Source organism: Amblyomma maculatum, chromosome 2, assembly GCF_055883805.1.
Source record: "Amblyomma maculatum isolate TAMU_Amacu chromosome 2, ASM5588380v1, whole genome shotgun sequence".
Classification (NCBI taxonomy): domain Eukaryota; kingdom Metazoa; phylum Arthropoda; class Arachnida; order Ixodida; family Ixodidae; genus Amblyomma; species Amblyomma maculatum.
Window position 1 is genome coordinate 3978400 of NC_139345.1, and position 13926 is coordinate 3992325.

The window sequence follows — 13926 nt, forward strand, 5'->3', positions numbered from 1 at the left end:
TGTGGCGAAAGGCTGATAAAAACAGTCCGCATGCACCGAATGTTAGTCTGTAGAGCTGGTTGGATCGACAGGGTGGTAGAACAAGCAGTCTGCATCTTAGTGAAGCCGACCAGATTTATTGGCGCATTTGGTTGGGGGGACGAGAACAGAGGCGCCGAGCATTGCAGAGCAGTACAGGAGCACGCCGAGCGAGGGTGTAACTGTCCTCCCACGGGAACGTTCTCTACGTGTCGAGAGCGGCGCTATAGCGGCGCGCCACGACCGTGTGACCGCAGTTCTCTCCTCAGCATTCTTTGCCTGCCCGCAGTGGCGCAGTTGCAACCCGAGGAGAGGCCAATGCTTTGTAAAGAACCGCTTGTTTTGTATGCCTTTGTTCTCACAGCACGGCGATCTGCCTCCTTTGGCCCTTTCGACGCCAGCAGTGACTCTCAAACATGCATACGGCACCTGAGCAATGCTTTCCGCTCGCCGAGCACCAATGCTTTGCAATCGCCATTTTGAGCGTCGCCGACTCAAGAGAGAAAAAAACGATGGCACGGATATGACGCTTTATGCCGTATGACTTCCTCTATACTCGCTTTAGACTAGAGAGCAGCCGGGAGTGTACTCGGCTGTTCTGAGCGGAAAAAAAGTCCGCCTCTACCATTGGAAGCCAGTGATTCTACTCTTGTTCTCCCACTGGAGGGCGCCCGCTTGTCTGAGAGCGCTTTCGAAGTTCTCTCAAGTGCACCTGCTTTCCCACTCGAATCCGCCATTATAAACCACGGAAAAGGTCTGTCTTGCAACCTTATTGCCCAGCGTCCTAAACGTCCGGTAGGGTCTTTGAGTGAAGAAAGCCAGCACAAGGCATGGCGGTCCGTGATGACAGTGAAGGGTCGCCCAAACAAGTAAGGGCAGAATTTTGTAATAGCCCAAACAAGAGCTAGGCACTCCCTCTCTGTGATAGAGTAATTTTAGTCTGCCCTAGATACTAGGCGGCTGGCATATGCAATCACTCTGGTGCAGCCGTGGTGTCTCTGAGCGAGAATAGCTTTAATGCCGTGACCACTTGCGTCAGTGCCGAGTTCGGTAGGGGCCGAAGGGTTAAAATGGGCCAAGAACACAAGAAAGGAAGAGGCAAAGAGCTGAATGACGGTTTCTGAGCTTTCCAGTGTCAAGAAACGTGCTATGCAGAAGTAAAAGCAGACTGTAGATTGTTTTTTTCCCAATGTCACAGGTTTCATGCACAACTAGTTTATCCCACAATGTTATACAGTGGATCAAGATTTTATCTGCATGCTCAAATGTGTGCATTGTGCATTGCGATGCATCCCCCTAACCTACGGGCACCTGGGCAGTCTGTTCTGATCTTGACAGAATCCCTCAAAATGTGCAGCATAATTGTGCCTCTGCAACCTCCATGCTCTCCTGGCCTCTCCCCATGCGATTTCTTCCTGTTTCCATGTGTGTAGACACTGGATGGGCACCGGACTGGCCATTCGGGGTGCTAGGATAAGAGGCAGTAGCCATGCCAGAGGAAGCTTTTTGTAAGTTTCTAAGACCTCAAGATGCCTTGGAAGCTGCATATAGACTCCCGGCAGACTACTTTAAAGCGTTGTGTGTGCAAATGACTTCGGTTAATTTTTTTTGACTGCCCTGAAACTTGATGAACAAGAGGACAAGCTGTCGGGCTAGTTGGTTACCCTTAATGAACAAATGTTGTAGGCTGAGAATAAGAGCGTACCGTAAAACTGCATACGATTTATGTCTCCTTCAGATCCTTCAAGCCGTCGACATGCAGCAGCACAGGCTAGTGCCAAGGCTGGGAATGGTCACATTGTGGCTGTCATTGGTGCTGTCGTGGACGTGCAGTTTGATGACAACCTGCCACCCATCCTGAATGCTCTGGAGGTCGAAGGTCGCAAGCCGCGACTGGTCCTTGAAGTGGCTCAGCACTTGGGTGAGTGAGCATTAGCAGAGATTTTTGTTGTCACAGGGCTGTTGTGTGATGGCTGGTGGCTGCTACGCATATGTTTGCAGGTGAAAACACGGTTCGAACAATTGCCATGGACGGCACGGAGGGTCTTGTACGTGGCCAGAAGGTCAAAGACACCCAGTCACCCATCAAGATTCCCGTGGGGCCTGAAACCCTTGGCCGTATCATGAATGTCATTGGCGAGCCCATTGATGAGCGGGGTCCCATCCCTTCCGACAAGTTCCTGGCAATTCACCAGGAGGCACCAGAGTTTGTTGAAATGAGCGTTGAACAGGAGATCCTTGTCACAGGCATAAAGGTGAGACTGGCAAAGATAGGAGATACGAGCCAGATTGCTTGCAAGCTTGAGTATGGAAGGCAGGATGGAGTGCCCTTTTGCTTATGATTTCTGCCGACATCGTAATATAAACGTTTATGATTTATTGCTTTAAATTGCGTGCGCACCTCAGTGCCATGTTGCAGGAAGCTACAATATAAAGTGTGGTGGCAGGACGAAGCGATGGTATATGCAGTGTGTTCTTGCCAGGAGTTTTCACCTGCGCCTGATTTCTTGCAGTGTTTGGTAAATTTGAAGACTTTCCACGGTCCCAGGGCCTTTGAATGAATGAGGTTTTACCATGTGTTAGCAGACGTTTGTTGAGTGCAATTTTTCTGGAACCACAAGCTCAAGAAGCAATTTTTTCCCAGTACCGAACAAGCAAAAGGAAGTCTACTGAACCGGAATGATTGAAATTGATGCTGAGAATACCGTTGCAGAGAATGTATATTGTCCGCTTTGCCCAGATATTTAGACCATTAAAGTGGTATCATCCACATATCTAAGGTTGTTGATACATTTTCCAGCAATCTTCGCTCCAGCTGAAGACTCGTCCAGACCAGCCTTCCACATGATGCACTCAGCATATAGATTAAATAGGCAGGGCGACAGTATGCAGCCTTGCCTCACTCCTTTCTCAATCGGAAACCCATCAGTACGACCATGCCCAGTTCTGACTGTGGCCTCTTGTCCTTCATACAGGTTCCTAAGGAGAGAGATGAGGTGAATTGGAACTCCCATCCCATGGAGAGCTTGCCACAATCTGCTGTGATCTACACAGTCAAACACTTTTGCATAATCAATAAAGCAGAAGTAGATGGGTTTCTGGAACTCTCTTGCTTTTTCCATGATCCAGCGAAGGTTGGCAATCTGGTCTAGTTCCTCTGCCCTTGTGAAACCCAGCTTGCACGTCAAAGGATAGCTGATAACATTAATACCAGTGCCTTACACCCAGCAGATCGTGATAAACAGGTTCATAAATATTCTCAAATGCCCTTTGTCCTGAATTCAGTCAAGCATTGAAGTGTTTGAATTGTTTACCCTGTGGGTCATGGGTTGTTTCTAACTCCTGTGCTAGGGAGTGCAGTACCCTTAAGATTGGCTGTAGTGGCTGACCTGTTTCTTGGGCCTTTGGTGACAGGTTGACTGCTTGTTGCACTATTTGACCAGGTTGTGGACCTGCTAGCACCCTACTCCAAGGGAGGCAAGATTGGTCTCTTTGGTGGTGCCGGTGTTGGCAAGACTGTGCTCATTATGGAGCTGATCAACAATGTGGCCAAGGCCCATGGTGGTTACTCAGTGTTTGCTGGTGTCGGTGAGCGGACACGCGAGGGAAACGATCTCTACCATGAAATGATTGAAGGTGGTGTCATCAGCCTTAAGGACAAGAGCTCCAAGGTATGGCCATATTTCCAGTTCTTTGCCCCTTTTGCTGTTCCTGGTTTGCTGCCCTTGATTTGTGGCCTGAAGTTTTACATAATAGTGCGAGGAGCTCCTTTGCTGAAAACCCAACTTAGCAGTCGTCATGCTGCAAGTGAAACAATGCCAGAAGTTTCAGATACAACAAAATGGGCTAGTGTCCAAATGAGGCCAGAATTGGCGAGAAGGTTCCTATAATAGCGGTATTTGAGAAAGTAATTTAATATGTTGCCATTGGGGTTCAAATCTAGGCCAAGTGTAGGAAACTCTTGCTAGTTCTGGTGTTAACTACTTTAGCTCTAAGGAATGGCACCCTGCGAACGCATTGTGGGGCTTAACATGTGCCTTGAGATGTGTACTGGTATTATAGTAATAATATGAACAAAGTTTTAAAATTCGTAGGAAAAGGAATAAGTGTATTAAGGGGAGACGCGGGTCTTAAAACGGTCGAAAATGGTCAAAAAGTCGATTTTGGGAAAAACTCATTTTCGGAAGGTTTATCCTTTCGAGCATCTACAGTAAAATTATTAACGCTGAATTCGGTCGGGAAATGCGATAAAATCGGCTTTCAAAACACCACGGCAGCGACAAAATGGCCCCGAAAAGAGAGACTTTGTTCGAACTTCCCGCGCGCGCCGCCGGTGTTGCAGCCGGCCGATCGCCGCCATCTTGGGCTTGTTTTGAAGCTGGTTTCTTTGTGCGCAATTTGAGCTATCTCAAAATGGCGTCGCTCAAGCCGAGCGGCGGTTCGGGCCGGTTTCCCGAAGGCCGTTTTCGGGTCGCTGATTGGCTCGCACGCGGCGCGCTTCGCGCGCGCGCCGTTCTGCGCCTCCCATTGGCTGGTGTGACCGTCTACGTCATTTTTTTTTTCTTTCTCTTGCGTTCGCCGCTGTGGCTGTCGCTTCGTGCGCGTCTGTTATTGCGCTCGTGTTTCTCTACACGCCGTGTTTCCGCCTTGTGCCGGGAGTTTCTCTTTGCGATCGAGATGCCGGGAGACAGTAAATTGAAACCGAGCACGCAACGAGCTTTTGGAAGCCGGAAGAAACGTCCGTGGAACAAAAAACAGCAGGCAGCGGCCACCAGTGCGTCGCCGGGGCCTGCAGTGCCGGACTCGTTGGATCCGCCGGGTACATCAAGCACGCTGCCCGATGACGACACCGCGGGACCAAGTTGCAGCACGAATCGTATCTCTGATCGTGGTACACTTCGTGTTGATGCTGTGTACTATTCGTCGACCGAGCAGGCGCAGCGTGTTGAGCGATCGGCGCAAGCAAAGTCCGTTCTGTCGGAAAAGTCGGCAATCCAGCGCAAGTTTGACCTTCTTGGCGTCAGTGCGGATTACCAGACAGCTGATGCCGGTACCCAGTTCGTGATTGTGGACTTGAAGGTTTTGAACAATTTTTTCGCGCAAGCGAAGTGCGGAACCTGCGGCGCAGGAAGTCTGCGTTTGAGCAAGGCAACAGATAAGGAGTACGGCCTTGCTGTAAAGCTTCTGCTTGTCTGCGAAAACTGCGATTTCGAACAGAAGCAGTTCTCTTCCCCAAGAATAAGCGAAGCAGTTCTCTTTCCCAACTGTTTGCCTGGTGGAGCTCTCGTCTCCTTGGCTCCGGTCCTCACTTTCACCTCAAAAAAAGAAAAAGTCAACCCCGAACTTCTCGAAAGTAACCTCTATAATTTCATCACACTTACACATTCGACATTTTTTTTTTAAATGTTTCCTTGGATGGAATAACACACTTTTTGTTTTGTTTTGTAGGGAAACTGATAGGGAACATCTGAGTAACATCCGTTGTCGAAGATTCTTCCCAATATTTTCTGCACTCAGTGTCAAAACTTCAAATGAGTTTTTCTCGGCTTCATGTTTTTTGGTGACATGACTAGCCTTACGGAACTTTTCATTGGGTTTTTGTGGTGCAATTTTAATAAATCTTATACCGTTGAATTCAGAAAGGTTTGAACTGTGGAGCTATGCTATTTTTATATTGCTAAGTTGAACATGTCAAATTTATTGAACAATAATGTCAGCTAATTATATTTTCGAATTGTGGGGCATCTACATAATTGAATATTTTTATACTGTGATGTACATCAATGATAATATAAATAGCATAGCTCCACATGGCAGGTCTTTGGCTACAACTACATTTTAATCGGAACGAAAAAATATTGAGGGAAACTGTCCTAACGACCCGTAAGAAATTACCAAATTAGGCTTTGGTTATTTGCCAATAACATTCGAACTAATTGAGATAGAGTAAAACTAATTACATTTTTAAAAACAGGAGGAAGAAATACATATACACACCCCATTTCGTTATTATATCTCTAAAAATAAAATTTTTCATTTTAAGACCAGTGTCTCCCCTTAAAGCACTATCACATCCGCTTTTAAGGCAAAGCTTAAGCGCCCTGTGCTAATCATTTACGTATACGTATTTAATGAAGTTTAGTAACTGTAAGAGTGTGTGCAGAACTTGCTCTTGGGTTGGATCACAAGTGAAAGTACTGTGACATTGTTAAAGTTGACTGAATACTTTTAGCAGCAGGTACAGTCCTGTTAGTGATTTCGAAAAATTGTTTGAACTGACAAATAGTTCTTCTCTAAGAAATGCAGTAAAACAAGCTGATGTTGGCAAAAATTATTCCAATTATGGTGGTCTCTTGTGAATTTGTATACGTGTTGTGGTGCTTTTAACATTACACATTTTGTCAAACTAATATTCATACTTGTTCAAGAACTAGATAGAAATTTGGCCCAGTGTTTAGGGGCATATTCCTAGGTGGAGTAGATTTGTAATTAGTGAGCAACTACTTATTAGCATCTATCCAAGCGCACCTGTGGAACTTTGTAATTGTATTGAGCTACACCATTATTTATTTTTACCCGCAATAATTTCAAATGGTCTGAGTAATGCCAAACTTGTTTCTCGCTTTATATTAAGCCGCAAGATTATTGTACAGTTAGACTGTTTATAACGCAGATAGCAGGAGCCGCGAAAATCTGCACTATAATTGGTACCACGCTGTAACCGAAACATTTTTTTAGATCAAAATACGCGAGATAGTTAGCTTCCTTTTTGAAATGTCTTATTAATCAGTGAAAAGAAGTTATCCACCAAGTTTGCTGCAGCTTTGAATAGTTTTAACATACTGCGCATTGTGAGACCACAGAAAATATCGCAACTGCTGCCGCGGAACTGCGCATGTGCTTATTATCAGCACATGCTCAGTTCTGCGAAAGCGTTCGAGCCGCTGAAGTTGTGCTGCAAGCGGTGCGTTTAAGCATCACTTCACTTTTTTTTTCCTTTCTACAAAGAACACAAGGTGCCTCTGAGAGATCTTTTGGTTGGGAAACAAGCCCTGCAGAGAGGCTGACAGAAAAAACCTCATAGACCTTCGTGCACTGTTGTGGTAGCCCACGTCGTCGTCTCTGTTTTGCTTCGGCAGATCTGTTTCTGCCATTGTGAAAATATTGCCTCTAGAGATTGTTTGGTGCACAGGAAGTCAGCTGAGGCAATTGGCCATTTCTTGTAGCAGCACACCAACATTTCATGAGTTGCTGTCATGTGAGAAATGCTGCACTGCCATCGTGCAGCCAAATTTGAATGAAGATGCAGCCACTGAGTATTTTCGCGGACTCGTTTACAAAAAGTGATATGCAAGGGAAGGAAAGGATAGGAAAAGCGTATTTGTGTATTCTTGAGCAAGACTGAAGCAGTGAATGGAGTCTGAGCGGGGGAAATGAGCGGCGTGCGTGTGGAGCGTGCACTTGTTTTGTGCCCTAAACATGCGGTGCGAAGTGATGTACCGTGCAGGGAAGTGCACTTGCCATTGCGCGCTGTCACTGAGTGGGTTTCAAGAGAGCACTATAATCATTATTTTGCTTAGCGCAACCACATAAGTTTACATTTAGTCTTGTGAGAGGCAGATCGATGGCTGACAGAAGTGATGTCCTGTCCTGCACTTTAAGTGGTTACATTGTAAGTGGTCTCCACTGCATCTCCGCAATTCTAATTGTGTGTGCCCCGTGCTTTTCTTGCCAGGTGTCTCTTGTGTACGGGCAGATGAACGAGCCTCCCGGTGCCCGTGCCCGTGTGGCTCTGACGGGTCTCTCTGTGGCTGAGTACTTCCGTGACCAGGAAGGACAGGACGTGCTGCTTTTCATCGACAACATTTTCAGGTTGGCGCCGTTACCATCACATATGTTTTAGTAGGGTGTTGACTAACAATTACCTTTTTTGAATAATTTGGTTTAGTTTGTAGGGTTTAACGTCATAAAGCAACTCTGGCTTTGAGAGACGCCGTAGTGGAGGACTCCGGAAATTTGGACCACGTGGGGTTCTTTAACGTGCACTGGCATCGCACAGCACATGGGCACCTTGCTTTTCGCCTCCATCGAAAAGCGGCTGCCGAGGCCGGGGTTTGATCCCGCGTTCTTGGGAACAGTAGTCGAGCGCCGTAACCACTGCGACACCCCGGCGCATTAAATGAATTAAACATCTATGTAATGAGCCTCCATGTAGGGACTTCAGTGACACTACAATGTTACTCAATTTCCTGATGTCATTCGCATTGAAGCACATGTATTTGAGAACTCCATGTAGCAAAGGTGTTGCAGGGACTGACATTGATATAACACACATTTGCACTTCTATTCTTGATGTAGATCGCTCCAGTTGTGCTTGGTGACTCTGGATTGGAGACACCGCACCGGGTGAAAGTTTGACTCCCTTACAGTGAGGCAACACCATGTGGCTACATTTATGCTCAGAACGCTACTTGTCTGGCATGCCATCTGTCATGAGGGTCAAGTTACAGGAAGCTGGTTTTGGGGAGGGCCACACAGTGCATGCTATGCGGATGACTTGGGTGGGCCCGGCAAGCAATAGGCACACCAAGTTGCTGCCAGTACATTTGGAACGGGCCGAAGCTTCCCAACATGTCACTGGTCCAGTGCCGTTGGAACCATTGCTATCGTGACGTCACCATGCCACACGTGCGTTGTCAGCATATACAGTCGCCGACCGTTTTTTCGGACTTGAAGGGACCCGAAAAATGGTCCGAATAATCGAACAGTCCGAAAAATCCGTGAAGCACAAAAAAATCACTTTATTCAGAGGAAATCGGCTTAAAAAAGTCGCCGATTTTACCTTGCGGCAAATTTCTTTTGCTGGCGACGATTTGCGCTTGTATTTGCGCCAAAGTTGTTGTTTCGCTGTACACGCTAGACAGCAAGTTCACAGCGTTCGTAATTTGTGCAAGCGATGGCTGTGGTAGGCCGCCCGAGTGGTAGGCCGCACCACACCGCTCGTCAAACACGCAAAAATGAGGCACTTTTCGTTCAGAGCGGTGGAACCGCCGGACGCAATCACAAAACGGCCAAAGGATTGACGGCGCGCCACTCGGTTGACGCGGTCGGAGAAACTCTTGTGACAACACGGCGGACGTATGAGACAAAGCACAAAGAGATAGCTGCCCGCGTCAGCGTTGGCGACAAAAGCAGGTTGACGGCGATGACAATCCGACTGCCACCTCGAAGTGGCAGAGATTGCAGGGGCCTCTCGTGGCAAAAATGGGGCACCGAAACCATGTCAAGCCAATCCAACTGCAGAGCCAATCCACCTCAATCCAAGATGGCACTTGTTGCGCCGGCGAAAAGCCGATAAGATGGCAGATTTTGGCCTGCAGGGGACTGAAATTAGTTCGAAAAATCGAACTTTCGGACTTTTAAAGCCCGAAATATCCGTCACGAATATGTATGCGCTTCTATGGGGTGACTGACGGTGCCTCACTGAAGTCCGAAATATCCTAAAAGTCCGAATTATTGGAGTCCGAATTACCCGTCGGCTACTGTATATGTGCTTATACTCTCAGTAAATATTTTGGTCGTGGGAGGCATTATCAGCAGACTTCCTGGAAGGATCGACCAGTAGCCAACTAGGGAAACTGATGCAGTGTAGTTGGATGATATCTTACATTGGAGGGAATGTAGGCTGCAGCACAATGAAATCACTTTCACAACTACTCAACTGTGCAGGCAACGCACATTAATGCTTGTTTCACAAGTGGCTAGAAACCCTGCTTGGGGTCTGTTGTCACAGGAGCACGCATTTTTGGGATGAACTCTCTGGTTTGACTGCTGTTGCTTTGAAGCTCTGTGGCATGGCTAGGAAGGAAGTGTTTTTTTTGGGGGGGGGGGGCAATGGTCTGTACTAGTGACAACAGGTCTGGAGTACACATTTGATGTGCAAGCTTAGCTGTTGTGGTTGGCTTTGCATTGCAGCTGAAAATGCCCCAGCATTTTATGGAGCGCACTTGCTGTCCCTGAGCAACGCCTAAAGGGCCTGTCACACTAGCACGACACGACACCGACGCAGACCCGACAACGACACCGACAGTCGGCCAACTCGTCGGCCGACCATGTCTGCGGCCGACCAAGCTGTCACACTAGGCCGACAACGACACCAACACGACCGAAAACCAAATGTCTTCCCAGTGTGACAGGCTTTGAGGCCGGGGACACCGACAAAACCAGTCTGCCGACTGTCGGTGGCCGAGTCTTCGAGAGATCGGCCGCCGAGCAAAAACTTTCTCGAAACGCAAAACCGACTCAGTACACCTCGTCGACAGCGAATACCTTTCAGCACTAATATACGTAAAAAAAGTAGAATCAATGCATAATCCGTCACCGAAACGCGAGCGTGAGCCGCCAAAATACTCGAGGCCGCCGAATGCGTGTGGAATATCAACGGCAGCGTTTTCTTTTCGGGGCGAGTGAATTCGGGGCGCATAGATTTGTGGCGCTCGTTGGGACCGTGAGCAATCTTTCCGCTTTTCCGAACTGCACAGAATAATGCAAAATGAACATAGTACGTGACAAAGAAATGATGAAAAGAAGCGATTATTTTCCTGAAGCCAGCAGAGATGCCGATCCTCCTGCGCACTTCGATCATTGTGTTTAACGTCTAGCCGCTGCGTCGCTACTTCGCAACCCAATTTGAACGCTATGTTACGCATCACGCAATAATTTTTTGTTGCATAATTCAATGTGTTTCAAGAATTGTGTGCGCAAAAAGCGCAGAACTTGCGTTTAAACTTTACAACAGAACCAACAGCAGTCGTGGTCCCGCGGCCGGCCCTGTGAAATGCGCCTAAGGTTTTAGAAAATCTGCCGAAAGTTTTACCTTTTACTGCACAACATGGCATGATTCAAACTATCTGCAGTTTACTCTCAGCAAGCTGGACAGTCAGTTAAGCGGTAAACGCTCCTACTACCTTCGCGACTTTCGCACTGCAAGACAGCGTATTAGCTGGAACCATATATCTCAGCCTCTGAAAGGGCCGGTTAGGCCTAACTTTCGTGGTGCAGTGGTTAGCGCAGCTGGCTATCAAACAGGAGGTCGTGAGTTCGATCCCAAGGGTAGAGTTTTTTTTTTCCTTTTTTTTTTTCACCTTTTAATATACACTGTCTCTTATTCGCCGTGGACAGCGTTTGTTTTTCGAACACTAACGTCGTTCTGATCCAGCAACCTGAGCCGTAAAATACTGGGCACTATTCAGTCTCGGCCCATAATCACGACTGTTGAGACGCATGTTTTGGTATGGTCGAATACATGAAATAGAATTGAAATTAAGCGTTCCTTAAGTTGTTACGAGAATAAACCATGAAAAATAATATAGGGAGTAGCTACAGAAAGGAGAATTTTGCATGGTAGAAAAAAAAAATAAAAGGATTAAGAAAATGAACGTATAATGACACGAGAAGAGAGTGAGAATGAGAGGGCCTGGTCGGTGGGGAGGTTTCCCACGTTGTCTGGCTAGTGTGACATAGGAGTTGGGCGACCGTCGGCCGACAGCCGTCTTGCGAGCGACGCGGCGCCGACACCGACTGTCGGCCGACTGTTTCCGTCGGCGCAGTGTGACATAGACGCAGACATCAGGAAGACGCGCTGTTGGCAGACCAAATCGGCGTCATGTCGTGCTAGTGTGACAGGCCCTTAAGTGAATGCGGAGCACCCACGGCCATATTAAAAACGCAGGAATTTTCAGTCTCATTGTGCTGCCACTCTGCTGTGCGTGTGCCTGCTCCAAAGCCAATCATGAGGTTTAAAGAGAATGAAACTATATTATTCATTTCGTTGTGTGGATGTCTAAGCTACTCTACTTGTGATTTTTAGAGCACAGGCTAGTCTCTTCACCTGCTGACACTGGGGGCAGAGCAGTCATGTCTTGGCTGGGCTGGCCCCTGGTCATTATGTTGTACACACATGGCTTGGCAAAGCAGGCAGAAGTGTTTGACATACAGCATGATTTTGCGAGAAAAAATAATGCTCCCGGCAGGCTGCACTTAGTGCTCTTCGGTTTATTTTTGATCACGGGAGTGGGTCAGCTGCACTGTAGTGGGTACTGCTAGTAGTGGTAGGACTGTGCAGTCACGTGATGTAGTGTGTACTGTCATGCAGTAGAGCCAACCTTACTGAAGCCTAGCAGAGGCTATATGTACCTTAATTTTAATGAGATCATGACTGGCAAATAACATTAGATATCTTACTATAGGCAGTGGCTAGTACCAAAGCACTGTGAAGCAGATAATGCTCTAACACATAGTGAGCACTGCGGGCAGTACATTGCTTCAAGGAACATGTCAATAGTGTGAGTATATTCATGTCTTTATGTTGGAGATAAATATGAATTGATGTTTTTTTAAGGGGGGACAGGGCTCTTTGGCACCGAAAATCGGCCTGAAAATCGGATTTTCAATTTTTTCATTTTCGTATTCCTCGCACTATTCCGCATCTGCACGCAAATTTTCATCCTTATACCCCGCGTATTTATGAAGTTATAGCGATTAAAAAATGCAGTACCACACCCACTGCCCTTTAAATTGTGGACAAACGACACCCAATTTCGATCGCCCGGCGCATGAGAACTACGCGCTCCACCGCGGCGATTTTGGTCTCGTTCGAAAGCGCGCGTTTTCGGCTTATTTTTTCTTTCGGAAAGCAACCCTGTGCGCTCCGCCTTCCCCATAAAAAACAAACAAAAAGATAGCATGCAGCGCGCGCTACTATTGGCCGGTTAAGGCACGTGATCAAAATGGCGTCGTTTGGTTGGTTCCGGCAAGCTAGCCCTGAAATGCGGACTCCCAGTGACGCCATTTTGTCTTTCTGCCGACCACGCTAGTGCAACGCGAGAGTCATGCCAGGCGCGAAGAAGTACCGCTCTTTGCACAAGTTCGGGCGAAAGCAACCAAAGAAACGCGTTAAGAATGCGACTTCGTTGCATACTGTGCAAGAAGCAAGTGCCAGTGCTGCGGGATTGTGTGACGATCACGTTGCGGGCGGCGACGCTTCTCCGATTCCGCTGGACAACGGCGCCGTTCTTCGTGCCGACTGCAGTCGTGTACGTATTGATACCGCGCCTGTCACTAACAGTGACATAACTCAAGTGAGTGCCCGTGAGCAGGCTACGCTTGATAGACTGGTATCGACGCCGGCGACGGCACGAAAGACCGCGCTGTTCGCCGATGCAAGTGGTGCGTCCGCAGAGTCAGATGCGGACGGAACAGCCTCCTATGCGGTAATTGACCTCAGCATTGTGAATATCCTTCTGGATGCCGTGCGGTGCAAAACGTGTCGTGGATGCGTGCGTTTAATTACCAGCGACCGGAGCTATGGCCTCGCCGTAAAACTGATCGTGCTGTGCGACAACTGCGGTGAGATTGCGGCCGAGTGGAACTCGCGGAGGGTTGACGGCGAGAAAAGGTGCAATCCTTTTGAGCTGAATATTCTGGCTAGTCGAGCAATGCTGTCGACCGGTAACGGCCAGACAGCAATGAACGATATCTTTTCGGCGATGGGGTTGTCGCGGCGCGGGATGCACAACAAGACGTTTCAACGGCATCTGAAGAACACACTGCAACCCGCTGCTACCCGAGCCGCCACGACCGCTATGGCACAAGCCGCGCAGGCAGTGGCGAAGGTCTACGATGACTTGTGTTTTGGGCATAGGGGGAACATTGCCGTGTGCTACGACGGCACATGGATGACGCGCGGACACTCATCACATATAGGCGTCGGTGCCGTGGTGGAACTCTTCACTGGTTACGTGCTTGATTATGTGGTGTTGTCAAACTTTTGTCTGGGCTGCGAAATTAGTCCCAAGCCAAACACTGACGGCTACGAACTTTGGAAATCACGCCACCAGTGCCAAAAAA

The 13926-nt window shown here is 47.9% G+C and overlaps 1 protein-coding gene across 1 annotated transcript in view; it reads left to right on the forward strand.

Moving 5' to 3' along the window:
* ATPsynbeta (ATP synthase, beta subunit) overlaps positions 1-13926 on the forward strand; it is a 32022-nt gene that overhangs the window by 3395 nt on the left and 14701 nt on the right. The window contains exons 2-5 of the mRNA XM_084593127.1: positions 1757-1939; positions 2020-2273; positions 3462-3689; positions 7754-7890. Coding sequence (XP_084449253.1) covers positions 1757-1939; positions 2020-2273; positions 3462-3689; positions 7754-7890 — 802 coding nt within the window. The remainder of the gene's footprint in view (positions 1-1756; positions 1940-2019; positions 2274-3461; positions 3690-7753; positions 7891-13926) is intronic.